General features: G+C 45.2%; 1 protein-coding gene across 2 annotated transcripts in view; it reads left to right on the top strand.

Moving 5' to 3' along the window:
• abca12 (ATP-binding cassette, sub-family A (ABC1), member 12) overlaps window positions 1-13,618 on the top strand; it is a 94,420-nt gene that overhangs the window by 47,824 nt on the left and 32,978 nt on the right. For both annotated transcript variants that reach the window (XM_045707784.1, XM_014173727.2), the window contains 18 exons: window positions 1,554-1,684; window positions 2,006-2,176; window positions 4,577-4,741; window positions 5,296-5,491; window positions 6,038-6,177; window positions 6,378-6,497; window positions 6,780-6,870; window positions 8,659-8,838; window positions 9,004-9,255; window positions 9,692-9,770; window positions 10,772-10,886; window positions 11,104-11,279; window positions 11,409-11,562; window positions 11,776-11,845; window positions 12,113-12,247; window positions 12,534-12,701; window positions 12,866-13,049; window positions 13,303-13,521. In XM_045707784.1, coding sequence (XP_045563740.1) covers window positions 1,554-1,684; window positions 2,006-2,176; window positions 4,577-4,741; window positions 5,296-5,491; window positions 6,038-6,177; window positions 6,378-6,497; window positions 6,780-6,870; window positions 8,659-8,838; window positions 9,004-9,255; window positions 9,692-9,770; window positions 10,772-10,886; window positions 11,104-11,279; window positions 11,409-11,562; window positions 11,776-11,845; window positions 12,113-12,247; window positions 12,534-12,701; window positions 12,866-13,049; window positions 13,303-13,521 — 2,746 coding nt within the window. The remainder of the gene's footprint in view (window positions 1-1,553; window positions 1,685-2,005; window positions 2,177-4,576; window positions 4,742-5,295; window positions 5,492-6,037; window positions 6,178-6,377; window positions 6,498-6,779; window positions 6,871-8,658; window positions 8,839-9,003; window positions 9,256-9,691; window positions 9,771-10,771; window positions 10,887-11,103; window positions 11,280-11,408; window positions 11,563-11,775; window positions 11,846-12,112; window positions 12,248-12,533; window positions 12,702-12,865; window positions 13,050-13,302; window positions 13,522-13,618) is intronic.

The raw sequence follows: 13,618 nt of genomic DNA on the forward strand, positions 1-13,618 counted from the left end.
GCATATGGTCTCACAAGGTGTCTGAGGATGTCATCTCGGTACCTAATGGCAGTCAGGCTACCTCTGGCGAACACATGGAGGGCTGTGCGGCCCCCCAAAGAAATGCCACCCCACACCATGACTGACCCACCGCCAAACCGGTCATGCTGGAGGATGTTGCAGACAGCAGAACGTTCTCCATGGCGTCTCCAGACTCTGTCACGTCTGTCACGTGCTCAGTGTGAACCTGCTTTCATCTGTGAAGAGCACAGGGCGCCAGTGGCGAATTTGCCAATCTTGGTGTTCTCTGGCAAATGCCAATCGTCCTGCATGGTGTTGGGCTGTAAGCACAACCCCCACCTGTGGACGTCGGGCCCTCATACCACCCTCATGGAGTCTGTTTCTGACCGTTTGAGCAGACACATGCACATTTGTGGCCTGCTGGAGGTCATTTTGCAGGGCTCTGGCAGTGCTTCTCCTGCTCCTCCTTGCACAAAGGCGGAGGTAGCGGTCCTGCTGCTGGGTTGTTGCCCTCCTACGGCCTCCTCCACGTCTCCTGATGTACTGGCTTGTCTCCTGGTAGCGCCTCCATGCTCTGGACACTACGCTGACAGACACAGCAAACCTTCTTGCCACAGCCCGCATTGATGTGCCATCCTGGATGAGCTGCACTACCTGAGCCACTTGTGTGGGTTGTCGACTCCGTCTCATGCTACCACTAGAGTGAAAGCACCGCCAGCATTCAAAAGTGACCAAAACATCAGCCAGGAAGCATAGGAACTGAGAAGTGGTCTGTGCTCCCCACCTGCAGAACCACTCCTTTATTGGGGGTGTCTTGCTAATTGCCGATAATTTCCACCTGTTGTCTATTCCATTTGCACAACAGCATGTGAAATGTATTGTCAATCAGTGTTGCTTCCTAAGTGGACAGTTTGATTTCACAGAAGTGTGATTGACTTGGAGTTACATTGTGTTGTTTAAGTGTTCCCTTTATTTTTTTGAGCAGTGTATATTGTACTTTTTACCCTTTTTTCTCCCCAATTGGTAGTTACAGTCTTGTCCCATCGCTGCAACTCCTGTATGGACTTGGTAGAGGCAAAGGTCAAGAGCCATGCGTCCTCTGAAACACGACCCTGCCAAGCCGCGCTGCTTCTTGACACAATGCTCGCTTAACCCAGAAGCCAGCCGCACCAATGTGGCAGAGGAAACACCGTACAACTGGCAACCGTTTCTGTGTGCATGTGGCCGGCCAAACCCTCCCCTACTGACGCTGGGCCAATTGTGCGCCGCCTCATGGGTCTCACGGTGGCAGCCGGTTGCGACACAGCCCGGGATCAAACCCTTATCTTTAGTGACACCTCAAGCACTGCGATGCAGTGCCTTAGACAGCTGCTCAACTCGGGAGGCCAACGTATAAATATATCATGTAAAATATATATTTTATGTTTCCCAGGTGTGGTCAAGATCCTGTATTTTCTCTTCAGTTACTTGTTACATTTTTTTCTACAGGTGTGGTCAAGGTGTTGAACCTCCTGTATTTTCTCTGTAGTCACCTGTTGTATTGTATTTCCTAGGTGTGGTGAAAATGTCGGAGCTCTTGAGGAACAAGACAGCGTTTGCTCTGGAGGTCCAGCGTTACACTGACATCCCACCTGAGATCCTCCACCTGCTGATGGAGACCACCATGCCTAACAGCAACTTCCAGGTGAGCTCACCTCAGCTTATTCAAGCCACAGATCAGCTGTGATGCCCATATGATGTGTAACAATAACACCAAATACAATTATCTCAAAAAGAGAGAGAAATCATACTATCGTCATTTTTAGAAGTTGTCATGAAAGTCAGACCAGTCTTCAACCTCTCTATGTCTACTGTAGATCCTAGCCTGGCTGGCTAACATGCACCACTGCAGTGAAACATCTCTCTCTCTTCTCTCCATCATATGTTCTTACTCATCTAATTTGCTACTAGCTAGTACTATATCTAGTGATCTGACTCATACACAACCTCTATCTCCCCTCTATAGATCCTAGCGTGGCTGGCTAACATGCACCACTGCAGGGACCCAACCAGCCTGCAGATGAATAGCACAGAGCAGCTCCTCTTCCAGGTCTTCTGCAACCTGCCTATAAACCAGTGGTACAACTTTGTAGTCATCGTGGCTCGCTACATCCACATGGAGAACGTGATATACAGGGTATGTGTGTGTGTGTAACCTGCCATCTCAGCAGTTTTACAGTACAACTTCATAGTGCTATTGGCTTGCTATGTCCACATGGAGAGTGTCGTCTACAGGGTAAGGAATGGTTATGTCTCAGTGCTAGGGCAGGTCATGTAAAGGTTACACATCGGGATTCTCTGTGACTATATGTGCGTCTGGGGACCCAAACTGGTACACATTTTTGTTTTATCACTAGCACTACACGTCTGATTCCATTAATCAAAGGTTTGATGATGCGTTGATTGGTGGAATCAGGTGTGTAGTGCTAGGTATGTAGTGCTAGGGCAAAAACAAGAATGTGCACCCCTTTGGATCACCAGGACCGGGATTAAGAAACCCTGAGATAGGTAGACGTGTAATGCAATTAAGGACAGTAAGACCGAAGGGGATTCTGTCCACAGGCTCTCAGACAGAGAGTTCAGCTGTTTACAGCCTAGTCCTAATGACAGAGAGTTCAGCTGTTTACAGCCTAGTCCTAATGACAGAGGGTTCAGCTGTTTACAGCCTAGTCCTAATGACAGAGGGTTCAGCTGTCTACTGTCTAGTCCTAATGACAGAGGGTTCAGCTGTTTACAGCCTAGTCCTAATGACAGAGAGTTCAGCTGTTTACAGCCTAGTCCTAATGACAGAGGGTTCAGCTGTTTACAGCCTAGTCCTAATGACAAAGGGTTCAGCTGTTTACAGCCTAGTCCTAATGACAGAGGGTTCAGCTGTCTACAGTCTAGTCCTAATGACAAAGGGTTCAGCTGTCTACAGCCTAGTCCTAATGACAGAGGGTTCAGCTGTCTATAGCCTAGTCCTAATGACAGAGGGTTCAGCTGTTTACAGCCTAGTCCTAATGACAGAGGGTTCAGCTGTTTACAGCCTAGTCCTAATGACAGAGAGTTCAGCTGTCTACAGCCTAGTCCTAATGACAGAGGGTTCAGCTGTTTACAGCCTAGTCCTAATGACAAAGGGTTCAGCTGTTTACAGCCTAGTCCTAATGACAAAGGGTTCAGCTGTCTACAGCCTAGTCCTAATGACAGAGGGTTCAGCTGTCTACAGCCTAGTCCTAATGACAAAGGGTTCTGCTGTCTACAGCCTAGTCCTAATGACAGAGAGTTCAGCTGTTTACAGCCTAGTCCTAATGACAGAGAGTTCAGCTGTTTACAGCCTAGTCCTAATGACAAAGGGTTCCGCTGTCTACAGCCTAGTCCTAATGACAGAGGGTTCAGCTGTCTACAGCCTAGTCCTAATGACAGAGGGTTCAGCTGTCTATAGCCTAGTCCTAATGAGAAAGGGTTCAGCTGTCTACAGCCTAGTCCTAATGACAAAGGGTTCAGCTGTCTACAGCCTAGTCCTAATGACAAAGGGTTCAGCTGTCTACAGCCTAGTCCTAATGACAGAGAGTTCAGCTGTTTACAGCCTAGTCCTAATGACAGAGGGTTCAGCTGTCTACAGCCTAGTCCCAATGACAGAGAGTTCAGCTGTTTACAGCCTAGTCCTAATGACAAAGGGTTCAGCTGTCTACAGCCTAGTCATAATGACAGAGGGTTCAGCTGTTTACAGCCTAGTCCTAATGACAAAGGGTTCAGCTGTCTACAGCCTAGTCCTAATGACAGAGGGTTCAGCTGTCTACAGTCTAGTCCTAATGACAAAGGGTTCAGCTGTCTACAGCCTAGTCCTAATGACAGAGGGTTCAGCTGTCTACAGCCTAGTCCTAATGACAGAGGGTTCAGCTGTTTACAGCCTAGTCCTAATGACAGAGGGTTCAGCTGTTTACAGCCTAGTCCTAATGACAGAGAGTTCAGCTGTCTACAGCCTAGTCCTAATGACAGAGGGTTCAGCTGTTTACAGCCTAGTCCTAATGACAAAGGGTTCAGCTGTTTACAGCCTAGTCCTAATGACAGAGGGTTCAGCTGTCTACAGCCTAGTCCTAATGACAGAGGGTTCAGCTGTCTACAGCCTAGTCCTAATGACAGAGGGTTCAGCTGTCTACAGCCTAGTCCTAATGACAAAGGGTTCAGCTGTCTACAGCCTAGTCCTAATGACAGAGGGTTCAGCTGTCTACAGCCTAGTCCTAATGACAAAGGGTTCTGCTGTCTACAGCCTAGTCCTAATGACAGAGAGTTCAGCTGTTTACAGCCTAGTCCTAATGACAAAGGGTTCCGCTGTCTACAGCCTAGTCCTAATGACAGAGGGTTCAGCTGTCTACAGCCTAGTCCTAATGACAGAGGGTTCAGCTGTCTATAGCCTAGTCCTAATGAGAAAGGGTTCAGCTGTCTACAGCCTAGTCCTAATGACAAAGGGTTCAGCTGTCTACAGCCTAGTCCTAATGAGAAAGGGTTCCGCTGTCTTCTGTGTGATACTAATGTCCCTCCATATGTCTCTCCACAGCTGATGCTGTCCAATGAGATGCAGAGCATAGTGGGGTTCATGCTGCAGATGGTCATGTTCCTGACGGACATGATGGGCAAGCTGCTTCCTGCCATCGCCCACCTGCAGGACTACATGATCTCCATACGAGACCTCAACCTGGTCTCTGACCCAGAGTTCCGCAGTGTGAGTATTGAAGCATGATGCTGCGACAATCTGGGAGGATTGTAGCTAGCAGTTTGTCTTCCTGTCTCTGTCTTCCTGTTTCTTTCTCTCCTTCTGCTCATACTGAGACAAACACAGAATTAGATAGAACAGTAGTATTGTGTTTCTTTATGGAGACTCTATGGAGTATTACATAGAGCTCTACTCATACTGAGATAGTAGTGAATGGCTGAGTCTGATATAGAGCTCTACTCATACTGAGATAGTAGTGAATGGCTGAGTCTGATATAGAGCTCTACTCATACTGAGATAGTAGTGAATGGCTGAGTCTGATATAGAGCTCTACTCATACTGCGATAGTAGTGAATGGCTGAGTCTGATATAGAGCTCTACTCATACTGAGATAGTAGTGAATGGCTGAGTCTGATATAGAGCTCTACTCATACTGAGATAGTAGTGAATAGCTGAGTCTGAGAGGATTGCTGCTATCAGTCTGTGTTCTGGCTGCGGGTCGGTCTGGCTGTGGGTCTCTCTCTCATTCATCCCTCCTGACTCTCTTCTCTTCCCTCACCCAGATGGTGCATGGTAAAACCAGAACAATGTCCAGCAGAGCTACATTCACCACTGTGTCCAGAGCCATGTGTAACCATGGCATCATGTCCCTGTTTGGCATCTCCAAGCTGCCCATCATGACTGAGACAGACCCCTCCACACAGCAGGAGCACAGGATGGAGGAGCTGGTCAACAAGTTCAAGATCCCTCGCAATGCCAGTATGGAACCCACTTTGCACATGATCGATTGGTTGATTAGTTGATTGATTTGTTGATTGATATAATTTATTAGATCATTAAACGTAGTAGGCTTTTAGGCTACCTGGGGTGGCAGGTAGCCTCATGGTTAGAGTGTTGGGCCAGTAACCGAAAGGTTGCTAGATCAAAACCCTGAGCTGACAAGGTAAAAATCTGTCGTCCTGCCCCTGAACAAGGCAGTTAACCCACTGTTCATAGGCCGTCATTGTAAATAAGAATTTGTTCTTAACTGACTTGCCTAGTTAAATAAAGAATAAATAAAATAGGCTGCTGTAGCCAGAGACAACATTACATACATTTTACATACATAAGCACACATTGCTTATTTGATTTAAGCATAGACCCAGTGTTCAAAGCTGATTGAAATTATATCATTACAACAAGATTATGAATATCTTTATTTTTTATTAATTATGATTTAATATGAGGTTGAAAATTGTGACATTTTCCTATAAGAATGTAGGACTGACACATCTTATAACCTGCACCTTATCTTCCCCTGGCCAGCTCCTTTCTGTATGAACTTCTACCTGGACATGGTGAACACCACTGGAGGAGCCATAGCCTGGGCCTTCCTCAAGCCCATGCTGCTGGGACAGGTCCTGTACAGCCCAGACACACCACTCACTAGGGCCATCATAGAAAAGGTACAATCACACACACAAACACACACAACCATGAATACACACAAACATGTGCACACACACACACACACACACACACACACACACACACACACACACACACACACACACACACACACACACACACACACACACACACACACACACACACACACACACACACACACTACACTGTATCACCATCTGTATGTATTGTCTTCCAGTCCAATGCCACATTGCAGCAGTTTGCCAACCTGAAGATGTACTCCCAGGATTGGCTCCAGTCCTCTTCCTACATTATGGACTCAGCCAAGATACTGAATCAAACCCTGCCAATGCTCCAGGTATGAACCAGCTATTCTCAAAGCTACAATGGGTTTATATAAGCTACAATCAGCTTTTTTCTGGAATCCATGGCGGTGTCCCAAATGGCACCCTATTCTCTATATAGTGCACTACTTTTGACAAGGGTTCTGCTCAAAAGTAGTGCACTCTCTAGCAAATAGGGAGAACATTCCATCTATCTAGGAAAGTAGAGGAAAATACTAGAACGTTTTTTTCAGCAACTGAAAGTTTCAGCAACTGTATCTTGATGTTATTTTACTCAACTTCTTTCTCCCTCCTAGAATTCCCTTGGCAATTCCTTTGTTCAGAATTTCATTGAGATGCAGACAGACATTGATGTGAGCAAGATGAAGGATACTCTCAAGAACTTCTGTGAGTTTTGTATTTGAAGGTCTTACTTTGGAAAATGGGTACATACAAGACAACCCTGATCCCTTCTTCTCTAGTTACTTCCATGTAAAATATAAAACATATCAAGGCCTTCAATTACTGTTTTTTCCAACTGCTTACACACGTTTTCAAAACTGTCTCCTTTTTTTCAAGACTCTACACACAATTCCCAAAACTGCACACACAAAATGCAAAATGCCTCACATCTCCTTCAAAATGTAACACTGCATTCAAAATGCCATAAACACATGTCAGAATGAAGCATTTACATCAAATGGCAAACATTGCTTTCATAATAGTATATTTTTGGATATTCCATGTAAACACTGTTGTTCTAAATCTAAAGCTCTTTGGTCTTTCATTGGCTTATATCTACATTTCAATACAATGTTCTACAGTGAAAGTAATCTGCTGAGAGGGGTAACAAGTACACTGTAAACACCAATGCAATGTAGAAACAGAAAATATTTATTAGGCCAAACATTACTGTTGTATACAGTAGCATACAACAAAACCATAAACATATGTAAACCAAAAGTATATTCTTTAGAATACAGTAAAGAACACAATTGTGTGTGTGGGGTCCCGGGGGGGGCAGTCCAGGAATTGGTAGGGGGGGCAGTCACCAGTGCTAAGCCAAGCTTCATCTCTTCTCTGGGCTGGGTCTGGCCACAATACTTCGTCCACATCACAAGATACGTTTTCTCTTGCCAAACATCGAGGGAAGTATCTCCTAGCATGGCGTATCCAACCTTGGACAGAGGCAACCTCTATGTCCCCTCCATTGCCTGGAGAAGCGGCATGCGGGCATAGGGTTGGCGTACACTTTCCAGCGCCAGGCTGAGAAGAATTCCTCTATGGGATTTAGAAAAGGTGAATATGGGGGTAGGTACAAAACTACAAATTGTGGATGGGTGGCAAACCAGTTTTGGACCAGAACAGCCCGGTGAAAACTAACATTGTCCCATAAAACCACAAATCTAGCAGGCTCCTGATCTGGATCAGGGACAAGCATTGTGTAAATTGCATCCAGAAAAGTGAGCATATGGCCGGTGTTGTACGGACCCAGTGTGGCATTGTGATGGAGGACCCCGTTTTGAGTGATGACAGCACACATAATTATATTACCCCCACGCTGTCCAGGGACATTGGTAATTGCCCTCTGTCCTATTGTGTGTGTGACCTGGTGAATAAGTGTAGCATTTTGATTGGTTGTGTTTGGAAAAGGAAAGCAAGTCACAATTTTTGTGTTTTAGGTAGAGAATTGTGTGTAGTGTTTTGAAAAAAGTGTTTTATGCAATTGACAACTGAGTCAAAGGCTGAGAAATAGCTTATGGTTTTGGATATTTGGTGTGTAGTTTTGCACTTTGAGTGAGAAGTTTCAAAAATTGTGTGACATGAAAAGATTTTGTGTGTAAGCAGTTGGAAAAAACTGTAAGACACATTCCAATAAAATGTGTCTTAACATATCTTCTACATTCAAATTCCCTTCAGGGCAATACATGTTTTCATTAATTCATACATTCTTTATAATGTGGATCTTTTTTTCTTTAGTTTTATATTATCTTTGTATTTAATATACATCTTCCCCCTTGACCCCTGACCCCCTGACCCACTGACCCCTGACCCACTGACCACCTCACCCCCTGACCACTTCTCACTACTTAAATATCTTAATCTGTCTTAAGATATTTATCCACTTTATTAGCTATAGATCTTCTTTGTCTTTCTATTTTTATTATATCTAATAGACCCTTGTTCTCCCCCTAGCTAGCACAACGACCCTCCTGGAGAAAAACAAGGACATTGTGACCCAGATCACCACTCTGTCCAACCTAATGATGAACCTGTCCTCCTGTATTAACTTTGACCGCTTCCACGGCATCAACTCTACTGACGACCTCAACACCATGGCTGAACACCTCACCCAGACCAGAGACCTCTACGCCAGTTAGTCTATCCTTCATATTTCAAAATAAAAGCCTTGTGTTTTGACATTTTGCCCTACAGCCGTCTAGATTCCTATAACAATAAAGTTACTTAATATAATATTAAAGTAGTCAAAAAGAAAAGAAAATAGCTGTTTGTGTTCTGTTCCTGTGTCTCTTTCTGCAGGTATCATCTTCAAGCTGCCCAAGGATGATGACGACTCACACAGGAAGCGGCGAGAAGCCTCACGCTCCTCCTCCTCCGCGCTGCCTCCCAAGGTGGACTACACCATCCGCATGTCCATCGAGAACTCCATGCGGACTGACCGCTCCCGCAACCCTTTCTGGGTGAAGGACCCCTACATCTCCTCCTTGAAGACCCAGCGCTACAACCGAGGCTTTGTATACCTGCAGGAGAGCATCGACAGGGCCATCATAGGTAACGTTATGTTGTTGATGATATGTTTACATTTTGGGGATTTAGCAGATGCTCTTATCCAGAGTGACTTACAGTACAGTCAGTGCTTAGAACCCTTTCCACAGAAGGTTTTATGTGGAACTCAAAAGGGTTCTACCTGGAACCAAAAATGGTTATATCTGGAACTAAAAAGAGTCCTTCTATGGGGACAGCCAAAGAACCCTTTTGGAACCCTTTTTTTCTAAGGGTTCCAAAGGGTAGGTAAGGTAGGTAAGACACAACCCATATCATAGTCATAGTAAAAACATTCCTGAAAAAAGCAGCTGTCAGCTAAATCAGTGCTTTTAAGAAAAGAGGAAAACAACACTGTTCTGTGTTATGTGATGATGTGATGATGTGTTATGTGATGATGTGTTATGTGATGTGATATTTTACTGTCTATCTCATCATCTCTCAGAGACCCAGACAGGACAGCAGGTCACTGAGCCAGCCGTCCAGCTACAGGCCTTCCCTTACCCCTGCTTCTTCAAGGATGAGTGAGTAGGCCCAAAACACACACATGCACACATAAATGCAGGCACACACACACACACACACACACACACACACACACACACACACACACACACACACACACACACACACACACACACACACACACACACACACACACACACACACACACACACTCACAAATACACAGACACACAGGCACGCATATGCACACACATACATTATCTCCCCTCCTGTTGATGAGCAGACCCACAATAAAAAACGCCCTCATCTCTCATCCAGCCTCCGATCAGTTACACATAAACTACTAGCTATGTCCCCTGCATCAATACAGTACACGCTTCACCATAAATCATGGCTGAGAATAATGTCTATGTTTACATCTTACTGAGAGTGCTTCTGAAGCCAACATGGATATCTCATCTCGCAAACGCAGCGTAGCTGCTCTCCCTGCCTGGCTGCCTCCCATTCATGTGTGAGATATAATCTACGCCCCAAATGGCACCCTATTCCCTATATAGTGCACTAATTTTGACTCAATGGGCCTATGGGCCCTGGTTAAAAGTAGTGTACTATAAAGGAAATAGGGTGCCATTTGGGACGCAGGCATGGTGATCCCCGCAGCTCTGGTATATTGATTTATTAGGGAACAACACATTATTCCCGATACGATCACTTTGAAATATTACTTGTATTATAATAAACATTGACAAGGTCCATGTATCAGGGTATACCCTCTCTGATTATGGAAAAAAGCTTTGAGTTAATTACATGAGGTTAGGACATTGTCGTTGTTATTGTTTTTTCTAGGGCACTGTTTTTGTTTGTGTGTGTGTTATATACATGCTCATCATGATGTGTTCATCTGAGAGTGATTGTATGAGTGTGTGTATGCATGACTATGCAATCCATATTTTTAGCAAGTGAGCGAAAATGTTGTTTTTCTTTCTCAGTCCCAGTGCTGGTAGCTAGGCTGTGACATTGATTGATTGATTGATTGACAGCTGTCATGTCTCTTCCTAAGGTACCTGAACAGCATCGCGTTTGCCTTCCCTCTGGTCTTGATGATTGCCTGGGTTCTGTTCATCGCCAACTTTGTGAAGAAGCTGGTTCATGAGAGAGAGCTCAGACTTCATGAGGTATAGTAGCCACCAACCATCTCCTCTGGCTATTATGTCATTTCCTGTAGATGTCTCTTTCAAACAAACACATATTATGCAAATCACAAGGGTGGCAAGACATTAAAATGTATTAATTCATTATTCTATTCATTCATTCATTAAATTCTAAATAGTGTATTTGAGTCATGAGTTGTGATTGTTTGATTTCCTAACCCCTCCCTTTTGACCTCCACAGTACATGAAGATGATGGGGGTCAATCCCATCAGTCACTTCTTCGCCTGGTTCATAGAGAGTGCATGCTTCCTTATTATCACCATAATCATCCTCACCATCATCCTGAAGGCTGGGCGCGTCCTGCCCCACAGTGACGGCTTCCTGCTCTTCCTCTACCTCAGTGACTACGGACTCAGGTAGGCTACCTCAGGGTGGCAGGGTAACCTGTGTGTGTGTGTGTGTATGTCTGTATGTGAATGGGCATTTTTCAATTTCTATTGAAAAATGTGACATAGTATTCTCCTCTCCTCTCTTATATTCGACAGCATCCTGGCCATCAGTTTCCTGGTGAGCTCATTCTTTGACAAGACCAACATCGCTGGGTTGAGCGGCGCCCTCATCTACGTCATCAGCTTCTTCCCATTCATCGTAGTGATGTCACTGGAGAGCTCGCTATCGTTCTCCACCAAGAGCGCCCTGGTGAGGGGGAGGGAGGAAGGGAGGGAAGGGGCTGAGGGAGGGAGAGGGAGGGAGAAAGAGAGAAGGGAGAAAGTGAGAAATAGAGAGACAGATGGCGATCTAGAAACAGAGAGGAAAAGGGAGAGTAACAGAGAGAGATGGAGGGGTTGATACAGACCATTTTTTATTGATGTCCCTGTGTTATGCCTTATCCGTGCCTCTTGTTTCCCTCAGAGTTTGTTTGCCCCCACCTGTTTCAGCTACGCCAGTCAATACATCACTCGCTATGAGATTCAGGGAGAAGGTACGACATGCTGGGAAGATGGCTGTCTGTGTGTGTGTGCGTGCTAAGCATGTGTCTGTGTGTGTGTGTCTGTGTGTGTGTGTGTACGTGCGTGCATGCGTACGCTCGTAAATGTGTGGTGTGTGGGTATGTGTCACAAAGCCATCAAAGGTGCTTAAAAAACAAACTCATGAGGAGAAAGCAGCCTCTACACTAGCCACGAAGATAGAGAGCGATCTAACAAATTAACTGAAACCTTTTTATGTTCCTACTTTCTACTTTCTCTAGGGATCCAGTGGAGCAACCAATATGTCTCACCCATGGCCGGTGACACGTCATCCTTCGGCTGGCTATGTTGGCTTCTCCTCATCGACTCAGTTTGCTACTTCATCATTGGAGCCTACATTCGCATAGTCTTCCCGGGTAATAACACAACACAGCGTCAAGTAATAAAAACACACAGCAAGCCAGACTAGACTGGAGACAGAGTCAAATACTTTTCAACAGTTGGGATCAATTCCATTTCCATTCAGTCAATTCAGGAAGTGAAATGAAATTCCAATTGCCAATGTAACTCATTGCAATGAGGAATTGCATGGCATGTCAGTTCACTTCCTAAATTGACTGAATTGAAATGGAATTGACGCCAACCCTATAGCAAATGATATATTGCTTTTCCACTATTGATCATATACTTTGTGCCCATCAGGAAAGTATGGCATTGCTAAACCCTGGTACTTCCCTGTGATGCCCTCATTCTGGACTGGTCTCTTCTGCTGCTGCAGCAAGGGCCCTGACAAGGTCAACAGGGGACTGCTCTTCTCCAACATCATGAAGAATAACATCTCTGTCTTTCCCAATGAGAAGGACAACAAAGGTACAGTACTGCAACACAACAGCCTTCCTAAAGCAGCTTGCTGCACCTAACAGATCAAGAGATGTGACCGTGTTGTAATAGGTTTTGATCTCTCACCTCTCTCTCTCTCTGTCCCCCTGCTCCCTGCCTCCCTGTCTCCCTCCCTATCCTCCTCTCTCTCTCAGTTGAGGGTGGCTTCCCCTCTCATATGAAAGAGGAGATCTCAGGTCTTCCTGTGGGCGTGGCTCTCCATGGACTGACTAAGACCTATGGGGACAGAGCAGCCATAGAGAACCTCAATGTCAAATTCTACGAGGGACAAGTCACTGCACTGCTGGGACACAACGGAGCTGGCAAGACCACTACCATGTGAGTTCTGACAATGATCTATCTGTTCTCTACTTCTCTTTAATCAGATATAATCTATTAGGCACACTAGTTTATAATAGCTTATATACTGGTTTATACAATAGCCTGTAATACCTGCTATTAGGCACATTGTAATATGTCATTGGGGTTAGGGATTTAGGCCTGCTGAATATATTTATTCATTGCTTTTTCACAATCTCTTCTCTATTGAAAAACATGAGTTTATGTGATGTATTATTGTCTCTGTTTCCAGGTCTCTGCTCACCGGTTTGTTCGCCCCCTCCTCTGGTACCATTGAGGTGTATGGGAAGGACATGGAGACTAACATTGATGACGTTCGCCAGGAGCTGGGCGTGTGCATGCAGTATGACGTCCACTTTGACCATCTGACCACCAAGGAGCACCTGCTACTGTACGGACAGATCAAGGCACCACACTGGTCACAGAATGACCTGAAGGCGCAAGTCCGCAAGTGAGTAGTCACTTACCGCACTGCTGTTGTGTCTAACAGCAAGTCAACCTAAAGTACAATCTGAACCAAGATCACATTCATATCCGCCCCAAAAATC

The sequence above is a fragment of the Salmo salar genome, chromosome ssa25 (genome assembly GCF_905237065.1).
Source record: "Salmo salar chromosome ssa25, Ssal_v3.1, whole genome shotgun sequence".
NCBI lineage: Eukaryota > Metazoa > Chordata > Actinopteri > Salmoniformes > Salmonidae > Salmo > Salmo salar.